The sequence below is a fragment of the Neophocaena asiaeorientalis genome, unplaced genomic scaffold, assembly GCF_003031525.2.
Source record: "Neophocaena asiaeorientalis asiaeorientalis breed wild unplaced genomic scaffold, Neophocaena_asiaeorientalis_V1.1 scaffold1, whole genome shotgun sequence".
In the NCBI taxonomy this organism is placed as follows: domain Eukaryota; kingdom Metazoa; phylum Chordata; class Mammalia; order Artiodactyla; family Phocoenidae; genus Neophocaena; species Neophocaena asiaeorientalis.
Window position 1 is genome coordinate 181,092 of NW_020171981.1, and position 13,601 is coordinate 194,692.

At 44.9% G+C, this 13,601-nt stretch overlaps 1 protein-coding gene across 2 annotated transcripts; it reads right to left on the bottom strand.

Moving 5' to 3' along the window:
* Positions 1 to 3,664: 3,664 nt before the first annotated feature.
* On the bottom strand, positions 3,665 to 13,080 carry G6PC1 (glucose-6-phosphatase catalytic subunit 1). 2 transcript variants are annotated; one of them, XM_024746273.1, is made up of 5 exons: positions 12,596 to 13,080; positions 10,327 to 10,436; positions 7,681 to 7,786; positions 6,932 to 7,047; positions 3,665 to 5,341 (listed from the first exon to the last, which is right to left on the bottom strand). In XM_024746273.1, exons 1-5 carry the CDS (start codon positions 12,823 to 12,825, stop codon positions 4,830 to 4,832), a joined length of 1,074 nt encoding a protein of 357 aa, XP_024602041.1. In that variant the 5' UTR covers positions 12,826 to 13,080; the 3' UTR covers positions 3,665 to 4,829. The 2 variants fall into 2 exon arrangements, with proteins under 2 accessions (XP_024602041.1, XP_024602051.1); XM_024746283.1 differs by having other exon boundaries at positions 12,766 to 12,982.
* Positions 13,081 to 13,601: the final 521 nt, after the last annotated feature.

The window sequence follows — 13,601 nt, forward strand, 5'->3', positions numbered from 1 at the left end:
AATAAATTTATTTATTTATTTTTGGCTGCGTTGGGTCTTCGTTGCTGTGTGGGGCTTTCTATAGCTGCGGGGAGCAGGGGCTACTCTTCGCTGTGGTGCACGGACTTCTCATTACAGTGGCTTCCCTTGTTGCAGAGCATGGGCTCTAGGCGCATGGGCTTCAGTAGTTGTGGCACACGAGCTCAGTAGTTGTGGCCTGAGGGCTCTAGAACACAGGCTCAGTAGTTGTGGCACATGGGCTTAGTTGCTCCGTGGCATGAGGGATCTTCCTGGACCAGGGCTCGAACCCGTGTCCCCTGCATTGGCAGGCAGATTCTTAACCACTGCGCCACCAGGGAAGTCCCAGAAGTTGCATTTTCTTAATGGGTCTGTTTTCCTAGGGCAATAATACAATTGTATAGTGTGTGTGTGTGTGTGTGTGTGTGTGTGTGTGTGTATGTATCATCCTCAAACTTATTTCCCTAAAACGGATAGACTGCTAGACCAATCTATCAAATTGTGCTTTAATATAACATGGACCTTGGTTTAAAATGGTCATTGGTCACCTAAACTTACTTCCATCCTGAGGATTCACAAGTCATTTCTAAAGCAAACATACATCCGTAACTTGGGGAAAAGATCTGTGTTCAAAATGTGCTTGTACATTGGCTATATTACAAATTGATCATGGCCTGACACTCTGCTCGGCTTTACCCGTCACAAATTCTTAGCCCTTAGGGCTGTCCATTTCTAGACTTTGCCTGTCCCAGTGAAAAGTAGCAGTCCTGTATTTGTGGAGTCTCTGATCTAAATAATCTTCCACGGTGTCTCTTTACTTTTTACTCCTGTATATGGCTCTATACCAAAAGTTCTTTGTGGTAATTCTACCTTCTCGTGCTATCTCGATTGTAGAAATAAGTTACTTACTGTCTGACTCAGATAGGCTGAGCATGGCTTTTAAGCTCTTCCTTGAAAGAAAGAAAAGAAATAGCTAAGGTTGTTTTAGACACCGCTGTTAATCTAACATGGTCATGCCTGTTCCAATAGTTAGTTTATGAAATTAACTTTGAAATACGGTATCTTCATACTTAGAAATAAATACTAGCTCACTGGGAGGATCACTCTGTGTTTTTTTTTTTAATTGGAGTATAATTGCTTTACAGTGTTGTGTTAGTTTCTGCTGTAGGATGAAGTGAATCCCCTCTTGGACCTCCCTCCCTCACCTGCCCCTTTCCCACACCTCTAGGTCGTCACAGAGCACCGAGTTGAGCTCCCTGTGCTATACAGTAGGTTCCTACAAGCTATCTATTTTACACATGGTAGTGTATTTATGTCAAATCTAATCTCCCAATTCATCCCACCCTCCCCTTCCCCACTGTGTCCACATGTAAATTCTCTACGTCTGTGTTTCTATTCCTGCCCTGCAAATAGTTTCATGTGTACCATTTTTCTAGATTCCACATATATGCATTAATATACATTATTTGGGGACTTCCCTGGTGGCGCAGTGGTTAAGAATCTGCCTGCCAATGCAGGGGACACGGGTTCGATCCCTGGTCCGGGAAGATCCCACATGCCGCGGAGCAACGAAGCCCGTGCGCCACAACTACTGAGCCTGCACTCTAGAGCCCATGAGCCACAACTACCGAGCCCATGTGCCACAACTACTGAAGCCCACACGCCTAGATCCTGTGCTCCACAACAAGAGAAGCCACCGCAATGAGAAGCCCGTGCACCGCAACGAAGAGTAGCCCCTGCTTGCTGCAACTAGAGAAAGCCCACGCACAGCAATGAAGACCCAACGCAGCCAAAAATTAAAAAAACAACAGCAACAATGGTATTTGTCCTTTGGCCACAAGAAATCAAAATCTCTGTGGTCTGAATGAAGAGTTGTATCTGGTATTGGAAGGATGGTTTGATGCAGCCATTAGTCTTACTGGCATCTGTGGGGTAGAGGATAGAGTATGAACTTGGAGTCAGACTGCCTAGCTCTTAAACTGGCTCCTCTATTCTGGGCAAGATACCTAATCCTTCTGTGCCTATTCATATGTAACATGAACATAAATTCTAACACCCACCTCACAGAAACCTTGGGAGAATTAAGGGAGTTCACTGTATAAATAAATAAAATACTTAGAACAGAGCCTGGTGTATATTAAGCCCAAATTTCATCTTTTATTATGTGTCTTTATTAACCTCACCAACTGCTGGGGGCAGGAACATTATTTACTTTCTGCCAGAATCCTACTGCAAGGAATCTGGACTTGGTCCCTGAGGGCAAATAAATCATCCAGGATGGAGGCCATGCCCAAGCAGTGGGGTTCAATTCAGACAGAACAAGACCATTTCCCTTCATCCTTGGTGAGACCGTTAGTGTCTCGGAGGGGCCCGGTGCCACCCCTGAAGAAATAAAATTCGGTAGGAGGACTCACCTTTCCCTAAAGAGTCACATCCCAAAATTCTGAAGCGAATGATCAGACTCACTCTCGGTAGATCCAGAGATACGCCCATGAGCCAAGGCTTCTGGAGGTGGGACCCTGCACCCAGGATGAAATAAATCCTGCAGAAATGCTTTCAGTAGCTCCCTTGTGCAGCCCTCGGTGCTATCACTTGCCCTGTTCATATTTTCTTTAACTATAACCCAGAACCATGCTGACACTGGGTTACTGGATTCCACAGTCTGCTCAGTTTTTTTTTTGGCCGGGACCAGGGATTGAACCTGTGCCTGTTGAGGTGGAAGCGCAGAGTCCTAACCACTGGACCGCCAGGGAATTCCCTGCTCAGTCTTGTTCTGCTGCTATGACTTACATTCCCTGATCGGTTAGTTTGGTAATGATCTTGCCTGTCTGCCCCCAAGTTGCAGTTTTGTAACAGGAGAGAGCCAATCCTGACTCCATGTTGGATCTGTTTCTTTTACTTTAACCTTTGCTTCCGGTTGCTTTTGTTCATTAAAAGGATACTGTCTATACACAGTGGCCTGCCTTAGGGAACCCTGTCCCCTCTGCTTGAATGTTAAACCAAAGTGCCTTTGTTCAGGTAAACATCCTGACCCTGTCCACCTGTGGATGGCGGCAAGAAAGAAGAAATTAACACATCCCCTCCCCAAGGCTGGCCATTCCAAGGGACATTCGCAAACCTTATGGCCTTTTTATTTTACTTCCTCATCTCCTCTCCCTCTGTTCTATAATAGAAACTGGCATCCAAAACCCTGATAAGATGGGTTTTTTTGGAGACATTAGTCTGCCATCTTCTCTGTCTGCCAGCTTTCCGAATAAACTTGTATTCCTTGCCTCAGCACCTCGTCTCCCGATTTATTGGCCTGTTGTGTAGCAAGCAGAGCGAGCTTGGACTCGGTAACAGTTTGATCCCATAGAGCAACTCATGCTGCACTGTGGTCTGGTAAATAATGTTCAGCCTTGGCCAACTAGAATATGATATTGTGACTATGTTGATATGCTTGACTCTACCTGTGCCCCTGTGGACACTTTGTAAGTCTCAGCAGCCCTACTGGGACTCCTGGGCAACCCAAGACAAAGCACCTTCCTTTTGCAAAAAGAAAACATAAGTATATAGAAACCAAATTATTTGTTTAGGGAAATAGAGAAAGACCTAGAAATTTAGCTAAGCCAGGATTAGAACCTTCAGATCACATTGCCTCTAAAATATAGTAATCAACAAGACTTCATTCTTAAGTAAAATGTTGTTTTAATAAAATACTGCACGTATATATTTTTCTTTGCAAAGATGTTATGGTTGGTGTGAATGATACTATATGGTAAGCTGTATAATTAGTAGAAAAAACAAGGACTCTCAAATAAATAGGCTTCAACATTTTTTTTAAAGGACATATTCTGCAAATTAGTTGAGACTAGAGAATAGGCAAAGAGGAGGAGTTGGCTTTTCCTCCAAGAATGCACTCTTGATTGGCTTGGGATAGAGAAAGGAGTCATATTTACCTCCAGGAATCAAAAGTAACATCGGAGTGACCTTCTGGAGAGAGAAATCCTGGCCCTCTCCTTGCCATTTTGCCCAAGATTTCAGAGCTTAACTGAAACATACAAAAGCACCACTATAGAGTCACTTTTAGGCATCTGAGGATCCAGCAGGGTGGTTGTGGAATCAGTGGAAAATGCTGGGGAAAGCAGAGCTGGGCTAATAAGGAGAAAGATCGAATGTTATAGAGGAGAAGCTGACGTTACCTGAGTATTCTGACCTAGTGCGATACCCAGATCACTGCAGCCATTCAGAAATCCCAGTAAATACAATGACCGTGGATATATAATAGAAAAATACAAGAAGCAGAATTACTCCACTAAGGACCTATTCATTGTACTTTAAGTTGGTCCCCCACCATTGAGAGCCCTTTACCTAAAGATCCGTATATCATCGAAGCCATTAAGATATTGTTTGACATACAATTTGCATGACATGCAAGATATTTAAAAATCCTCCTTAATCAATCCTTCTTTCCCTATCAAATCCACTGCTCCTTTCTCCTTTTCTGGGTAAGGATTAGCATGAGTAGAAAATTCCGTGTGATCCCCAGCCTGGCGTTGTGAGCTGGCCCTACCAAGAAGTCTCGCTTTTGTGTATTGGACAAAAGAGTAAGCATATCTTCGTGGAAAAAAATCCAGAATGACCCAACCTCCAATAAGGCTTTCTCAAAGAGCCTTATTAGCTTTTCAAAAAAACAGCACCCAATGCAATTAGAATTGCAAAGGGGAAAGGGGGTGTCGCCTGAGCTGACTCTATAGTACCTCTGGCCTCATAACGGGCTGGCAGAAGGCCCTAGCCACCTTCAATCCTTGGTGCAGTCATCGACTTTTAAATTCTGAAGACTCCACATCCCTTTACAAAGTCTTCTTGTTCGGCTGGCCCAGGACCTGGGCCAGGCAGTAGGGGATGAGACTGACAGACGCCAGGGGCACTGCTGCACTCTTGCAGAAGGACAGGACATAGAAGATCAGCTCGATGTGGGATGGGGGTTTCAAAGAGTCAAAGAGATGCAGGAGGACGAGGGAGGCCACAATGCAGCTGAGGCGGAACGGGAACCACTTGCTAAGCTTGCCTTTGCAGCTCTCCCTGTACATGCTGGAGTTGAGAGCCAGACCCAGGCCAAAGAGTGTCCCCAGGTTCTTGAGGAGGCTGGCAAAGGGCGTAGTGTCAATGTGGACCCACTCTGGCCGCTCACACCTTCGCTTGGCTTTCTCTAGGGTCCACAAGAGGTCGACCCCCAGCCCCTTTAGCAGCAGGTAAAATCCAATGGCAAAACTGAACAGGAAGAAGGTAATGAGAAAGTATTTCTTGAGATTGGCGTTGTAGATGCTCCGGATGTGGCGGAAAGTCTCAGCAACCGCAATGCCTGAGAGGAAGAAAGAAATGACCGTGAGAACTGGGGAAGACACTGGCCCTTCAGCTAGAGGTGAGTTTGGAGCAATGGGTGACATGCCATCCACCCCACCATTGTGGAGTTAAATCACAGATGCCAGATTGAGGATCGTTTGTTTTCTTCCCATATGTGATTCCAGCCTGTCCTCAGCCACAGATTCTTTCAGATGGAAGAGTCATGTCACATACTTCCTCACTCCGCATGCAAGTTTCCTGTGTGTGTGTGTGTGTGTGTGTGTGGTCCTCCTGTCTCTACTTGAATACCCTCAGGGATGAAGAGCTCACTCCCATTCAGGGAGCCCATTTCATTTTTGCATGGATTTGATCATTACACAGTTCTTCCTTGTGCTGAGCTAAATAAAACCTCTCTCCTTCTAACGATGTCTATTGGTCTCAGTTTTTTTCCGCAGGTGTTAATAAGTGGTAAATCTAGAGCCTCTGTCAGCACATTTAAAGATACTTGTTCTCAGCGGTGAGGGGTAAATTAGGAGGTTGGGATTAACACATACACACTATATAAAATAGATAACCAACAAGGACCTACTCTATAGCACAGGGAAATATACTCAATATTTTATAATAACCTATAAGGGAAAAGAATCTGAAAATAAATATATATATGTGTATGTGTATATATATAGGTAGATATACCTGTATATATATCTGAATTACTGTGCTGTACACCTGAAACTAACATGATATTGTAAATCAACTATACTTCAATTAAAAAAATAATAAACTGGGGGACAAAAAAGAAGAGACTAAGACAGATTGGGAACTCAAAAAATAAAATAAAGAAAGATAGTTATTCTCCTCTCTAACTTAAACATTTCCGGATCTTTCATGTAACATGAACTTCCAGGCTCTTTCTCAAACATGGAACCCTGCGCTAAATGCTGTGTTAATTCCGTGGTTGCCATGAAGCCATTATTTCCCTTGTTCTCAACATGCTTCTGTGAATGCTGCCCTGCTCTGCTTTTTCAGGTCTCCAGGGGAAAAATTCTGCACTTTCCTTAAGGTCTTATATTCTAGTCCTTTCCACAAAGTCAAGAAGTTCTTGCTTACACTTAACCAAAGTCCTTTCTGCCCCTTATTAACTGGATCCAAGAAAACAAAATATTCAAAATTCAGAGCCTATAATAAAGACCAGCTGTGGGTATCTGTTAGGTTTGCAAATGGATTTATTTAAATAAAGAGCTTTCCAAGGACATGGTGTTAATTTGTTAGATTTGGTAGCTTTTCTTAAGACTAAACTAGGGGCCACTTCCAACTGAACACCCGTAAGAAATAAAGAATGTAAATATCTTGGAGATTTCAAGCGAATTCAACTGGGTAGGTTAATTTTCTGTATTGTCATGTTTCTGGAACATACTTAGTTGTGTACATCTGGGCACTCCTATAGAAATGAGTCATTTCAAATCGCCCACCCTTGACTTTCAACCCACTGAAATGCTAATAGCATTGATTATACACAGAACATGGCAGGAATGCTGGGATTTTGTCCTGATGAGGGAGGAATGGTATAGGTGGGGAGTTGGAGGGAGGGAGCCAGAGCAGCTGGTACCTGACAAGACTCCGGCAACAACTTGATGGGGAAAATGAGCAGCAAGGTAGATTCGCGAAAGACAGACATTCAGCTGCACTGCCCAGAATCCCAACCACAAAATGATGTTCAAGCACCTGCAATGGAAGAGGCAGCCATAAGAGAACCCAGATATAGATCCTTCAGCAAAGAGACCAGCCTCAGCAGGAATGTTGGAGCCTGGCAAACTTAGGTTTCATCAGTGGAATTCTTGTAAATTGAAGCCTGTACTCAAAATTCAAAGATAACCATGGCAAGTGGTGAAACCCTGTGTATGTGAATTTTAACCTCCCTATTTTATGTTTCATAATTAAGGATTTTCACAGTGTCTGCATACCCAGAATTCCCCATAGAAGGAATGTCTTCTGCTTCTTTGTTTATTTTAACCTGGACGGGGCGTCTCAATTATTGGTACAGAAATGGGTTTTTGTTTAAAGCCTGCTTCTAGCTCACTAGCTGATCTCGAGAAACCCCTCTGCTATGTTAGGCCTTTTTTACTGATCTCTAAAATTAGGTGTTGCCCGTTCACAGCATTCATTAAGTGGGGCCCTTCCAGCCCTAACATTCTGTGACTCTAATATTCGCTCTCAGCAGAAATGCCACAACTCTTATCAGTACCAGCCTAAGGCATGGGGTGGGCTGGGGGCACGTGAAGAAGAGTAAGTGGTGTGTCAGCTTCAGAGAGCCACCTCCTGCCCTCCGCCACCCACAACCCAGAGCTGAGTTCTTACCGAAATCTGTAGGTTGGCTTTTTCTTTCCCCGAAAGATAGAGAGGGTAGATGTGACCATCACATAGTATACACCTGCCGTACCCATGGCATGGCCAGAGGGACTCCCTAAAGAATAGGAAAGAGATGAATGAATGAACCAAAGGTTAAAAGTCTCCATGTGGGAGATTGCTAGGGGGCATCATCTATCCATCCAACCATCCATCCTTCCATCTATCCATCTTTCCATACATCCATTCATCCATCTATCCATCCATCCATCTATCTTTCCATTCAGGAAATTTAATGGAAAAGCTACAAGATGTTGAAGTAGAAGGACCCTGGGCTCACCTCCTCTCATGAGCATACCAAAATCACAACTAACTGCTGAACAACTATTGATGGAAAAGACTGAAACCCATCTTTCCATCCATCCATCCATCCATCCATCCTTTCATCCATCTACCCATCCTGCCGTCCATTCATTTATCCATGTAGTCATTTATTTAACAAATATCTATTGAGCTCCTACTACGTGCCCAGCACCATGCTAGGCTTTGGGAGTACAGAGCAAAGTCAGAGAAGGTCATAGCTCTTGTGGTTATGTATATATCAGCATGCTGGGTATACAATCACAAACCCATCTGCCTTCCATTGTCTCTCTTCCACTCTCTTTGCTCAGTCTGCTCCAGCCATGCTGGCCTCATGGCTCTCCTTTAAACATACTCCCACTTCAGTGTCCCTGTGATGTTGGCCTTTCTAACCAGACACTTCTTCCTTCAGAAATTTACTGGCTAATTCCCTTGCCTCTTTCAAGTTTTTGCTCAGATCTCACCTTCTCAATGAGTCCTACCTTGACCACCTTATTTAATCCTGCATTCAATTCCTATTCCTGCTTCCTCTTCCCTGAAAGATGGAGGGTCCTGAGATGTGCCACTCAGATCCCCTTCTGGACTGAAGTTATTTCCCCTTTCTCTTGTTGAGAGTGTAGTTGCAGACGGCCCTCAGCTCTCAGACTTCTCTGGAAGTCTTGCCCTGGGCTGAAAAGAGCTGTCTTGATCACAGCTACCCTCTCCCTGGGGTTGGGGGGAGCCTGCACCCAATCACTGGTCTCTATTGGGGTATAAGGGTCTGGTCTCCTTGAATCAATTTGGAGCTCCTATGGGGTTGGCTGAGACTGAATTGCAACTAGGTTTCTTCTGGCCAGGTGGCTTCTGTCCCTTTCTTCTATGAATGCTGCTCCCAAGAGCAGCCTGCCTCCTGCATGCTGATCTCCATCTGAGTCTGCTTTCCAGGGAACCGCATAGGTAAAGCCTTGCCTTTCTTCCTCCTCCTCCTTCTTCTTCCTCTAATATCCTAAATATTTTACTTGTGTATTATGATTTTTTTTTATAACACACACACACACACACACACATACACACACCATTCAAATTTAAGCTCCACAAGAGGGAGAACTTTTTTTCTTTTTTTGCCACGCTGCACGGCTTGCAGGATCTTAGTTCCCTGACCAGGAGTTGAACCCAGGCCACCACAGTGAAGGCACCGAGTCCTAACCACTGGACCACCAGGGAATTCCCACGGGTAGGGATCTTTGTTTTATTCAATGAGGCATTTCAAGTACCTAGAACAGTGTTTGACACAGGTGTTAGATAAATAACACTTGAATGAATGGATATGCTCTGAAGTGAGTCAAGGATTTGTGAGAACAAATAACTAAGGGCCATGCCCTAGTCTGGGGGCCAGTGATAGGGTGTTTGAGGAAGGGACACTAACACTGAGATCTACGGGTGAGCAATGGGGTTGAGTATTCCTTTCCTTACTGAAAAATGAAATCTATCATGTGGCTGAAAAACGCCCGTCTGGGTGTACCTAGTAAAATACAGACAGGGTGCGGGATTGGACAGTCAGCTCAGGAGGCCACATCCCCTGGGCCTCTGGGAAGCACAGCCAGGGGCTCAGGCCTCTACCATGTTCCCTTCCCTGGACAAAGGGCCACAGCACAGTTACTCTCCTGAGCCCTTTGCCTGTGAGGGATCCCTTGCCTTTCTGGACTAGCAATTTCGGTTCTGGAAACATTAGGCAGATTTCCAAAGTGTCAGTCATGGGCTATTTGGGAAGGCCTTGCTTAAGTGAATTCAAATGGAGTTGTACCGGACTTCCTTGGTGGTGCAGTGGTTAAGAATCCGCCTGCCAATGCAGGGAACATGGGTTCGAGCCCTGGTCCAGGAAGATCCCACATGCCGCGGGGCAACTAAGCCAGTGCGCCACAACTACTGAGCCTGCCCTCTAGAGCCTGCAAGCCACAACTACGGAGCCCGTGTGCCACAACTACTGAGCCCGCACGCCTACAGCCCGTGCTCTGCAACAAGAGAAGCCACTGCAATGAGAAGCCCACGCACCACAACGAAGAGTAGGCCCCGCTCGCCACAACTAGAGAAAGCCTGTGCACAGCAACAAAGACCCAACGCAGCCAAAAATAAATAAATAAAATAAAATAAAATAAAATAAATGGAGTTGTACCAAATCCAAGACCATGACCAAAGCTTGCAAGAGTGGCTCTGCTCATGTCCCCCTCAAAGACAGCTTCATCCAGAACATTGTTACCAGGTGTCCACTGCGAGCAAGGTTCACCCAGTTTCTGTCTGAACAAGGGCTGCGACTCTCACCTGGGCCGGTCTCACAGGTGACCGGGAACTGCTTTATCAGCGGCACAGAGGTGTTGCTGTAGTAGTCGGTGTCCAGGACCCACCAGTATGGGCGCTGTCCAAAGAGAATCCTGTGAAAAAGCAGAACCGATATCTGGAATTACTGAGGGAACACTTTGTCCCAATGCCACACCTTCAAGAAGAGAGATAGCTCAAGGACAAGACCCATGTGATCCTATACAGAACACTGGTATCACGGGCACCTCCAAGAAGGGGAACTGGATGGCTGGAGAGGGGCAAGGGAGGGAGACTTTTTAAAAAAATATATTTTATTTATTTATTTTTGGCTGTGTTGGGTCTTCATTGTGGGGCACGGGCTTCTCATTGCGGTGGCTTCTCTTGTTGCAGAGCACGGGCTCTAGGTGCGCGGGCTTCAGTAGTTGTGGCACATGGGCTTAGTTGCTCCGTGGCATGTGGGATCTTCCCGGACTAGGGCTCGAACCCGTGTCCCCTGCATTGGCAGGCGGATTCTTAACCCATGGGCCACCAGGGAAGTCCCAGGAGGGAGACTTTATGGTGCACCCATTATATAACTTTTGAATTTTGCACTATTTGAAGGTATTATTTATTCAAACTTAAATAAATAAATCCAATATCCTCAAAGCCGTATTAACGGCAACTATGTGACTTTTTTTTTTTTTTTAACCCCAAGAAGAATTTGTCCTGGCAGGATGCATAGGAACTACAGTTTGCAACTTGGACTTGCATATTCTACGGGTTCTCTTTCTGCTGGCCTCCAGAGTCTTGGGTTTCTTCCGGACACCAGAGAATGAGCCCCAGCCCCAAGGACAAGCCCCACCAAGGGGATGTGGTCTCTGTTTCCATCAGAATCACTCTCTGTTAGGACATACATAGCTTCAGGGGCTTGTTCTGTATCCTCTCAGCTTTGAAACAGAATATCTCAGACAAACCGCTTTCCCTTTCATAGCATGTTTTTCATTGTGGAAACAGGTGTGAAGGGTTGGTCAGGATGCCTCCTTTGCCCTACAGTGGAGGAACAGTGATTTCTCACTAAAATTAGCCACTAACTCTGACCTCTATCAACTCAGAGAAAATCCATGGTTCTTTACATGAAATTAGATGTTTGGAATAACGTTTTATCTTTTTATTTGTTAGAGTTATGCTATTGAATACCAGAAGTTACAGACAAAGTCGATTTTTCAACAGGAATTTCAGAATCCCATCAATATGCCTTGGGCTTCTGAGCCCAATAACGATGTTTTTTCCTACCCTAAAGGAGTTTTCTTGTTTATGGCCAAAGAAAATTAGAGCTAGAAGAGATCTTAAGAATCACCTACCAGTGAACAAAGATAACTTTAGGGATGGTAAAGATCTTAGAGGGCAGCTGGTCCAACCTCTTCATTTTCTAGACGAGGAAATAGAGGCCAAACCAGTAATGTGTTAGAGTCATCCAGTACTGGCTAACAAATGTAAAATATTCAGGATTTTTACAAGCTGGACCCAACGGTAGCTTGAAAGTGGGATCATATACACAGTAGAAACTGGCAAATACTAAAATCAGGGCTTTTTACCCCCAAGAGTCAGTTTATCAACACTGGATGTAACATAGTTCGTAAGAGTGTTGCCTCTGAAACCAGCCTGCCTGGGCTTCAATCCTGCCTCCGACACCACCTGTGTTTTTCTAGTCGTTTAACTCAGTGCCTTAAAGTGCTTAGCACGTGGCCTGGCACATACTACGTGTTCAATAAATGTTAATAAATATACTAATTATTAAGGTCTCAGAGATAATCTAAGTTTACAGATTATAAAACAGAAACTCAGAGGGTTGCTACGAGTTGTCCAGGACATACAGCCGGTAGGTGGCTGAACAAGAGATTCTCTGGATTACTTCTCATGACCCCACACAGCAAGTTTTGAAATTGCCTATGTGTTTCCCTTCTTCATACCTCATTTTTCTTCCTTCGTACATCTATCTTTATGTCACCTATGCTGTTTCATAGTAATGAAACGGTGTTTCTTTGCTTATAGCCTATAATTCACAAGGTCCAGCTGGCCTTCCGTCCATACGACATAGCCTTTCCTGTATCTTCAGCTCCTGACAGGGTTTTCTCTGTCAACCCTCATTCTACAGAGGATCCAAAGTCAGGAGGGGAGTAAGCTGTGCCTTCCTGAATAACATGGAGGAGAGGCAACTTCTGACGGACAGACATTTCCAGAGAGAACGCCAGCCTCTCCTTGCCGAGGTCCTCTTTGTCTGGCTCTTACTCACCACTTAAAGACGAGGTTGAGCCAGTCTCCAATCACAGCTACCCAGAGGAGTTTGATGCCCACAGCTTCTCGGAGATGGAACCAGATGGGGAAGAGGACATAAAAGGCATTCCTGAGGTCTGCGATCACAGACACCAAGATGAACCAATCCTGGGACTTCTGATAATTCACCTGGAGGTAGTGCGTTGACTGGACCCCAAAATCGTGCAGAGCATTCATTCCCTCCTCCATCCTCACTCAGGAAACCTTTGGCTGTGGCCTTGCAGTTATTTCAGACTTGGTGGTGATTGCTCTGCTATCAGCCTGTGTCTTGCCTCTGTTTTATACACTCTGTATCCAGTCTGCAGGTCAACCCAGCCCTGATCTTTGGACTCAAAAACCGCTTTTGTCTAAAATCTATTGATCAAAGGTGCATCACCAGTAGGTTGATGCAAACGTGTTCAGTGTGATTTACGTAAAATAGGAAAACAGGGACACAAAAACAGCGTGATCGTCCGTGGGCTGGCACAGCCAATGATTAACTTTGGCATTGTTGCTTGACAGTGCAAGGGGCTGCCCTCCTGGTTCCGAAACCCGGCCAGAGACACAGGACAGAGTCTAAATCTGCCATCGTTCTTGCAAAGATGCCTGATTTCCTAAGTCTACACCTGCACTTATTTTGGAACAAAGAGAAGTCTTGGTGCTCTAGCTATTCAACTTTTAATTTATTAATTTAAAAATATAGTAAGTTCTGGGGCTTCCCTGGTGGCGCAGTGGTTGAGAGTCTGCCTGCTGATGCGGGGGACGCGATTCTATTGTACTGGGAACTGCCATGTTGCTGGGCATTTCTTAACTGCATTAGGGTCTAGGAAATGCCTCTGATTTGCGAGAACAAACCCTCTTCACAGTATTGGCTCTGTATCTCTTAGGGCCAGAAAATAATCATTTTTGAATGCACTGATTAATTTTGCTGTTGTTGTTTTTTTTTTTTTTGGTACGCGGGCCTCTCCCTGTTTTGGCCTCTCCCA

Excerpts from the sequence above, each read along its gene's own strand:
- G6PC1 (XM_024746273.1), bottom strand. The coding sequence starts at position 12,825 with ATGGAGGAGGGAATGAATGCTCTGCACGATTTTGGGGTCCAGTCAACG. Across the intron at positions 7,787-10,326 it reads CACCTGTGAGACCGGCCCAG|GGAGTCCCTCTGGCCATGCC; the intron begins GTGAGAGTCGCA and ends CCTATTCTTTAG. Across the intron at positions 5,342-6,931 it reads TGTTGCCGGAGTCTTGTCAG|GCATTGCGGTTGCTGAGACT; the intron begins GTACCAGCTGCT and ends TCTTCCTCTCAG.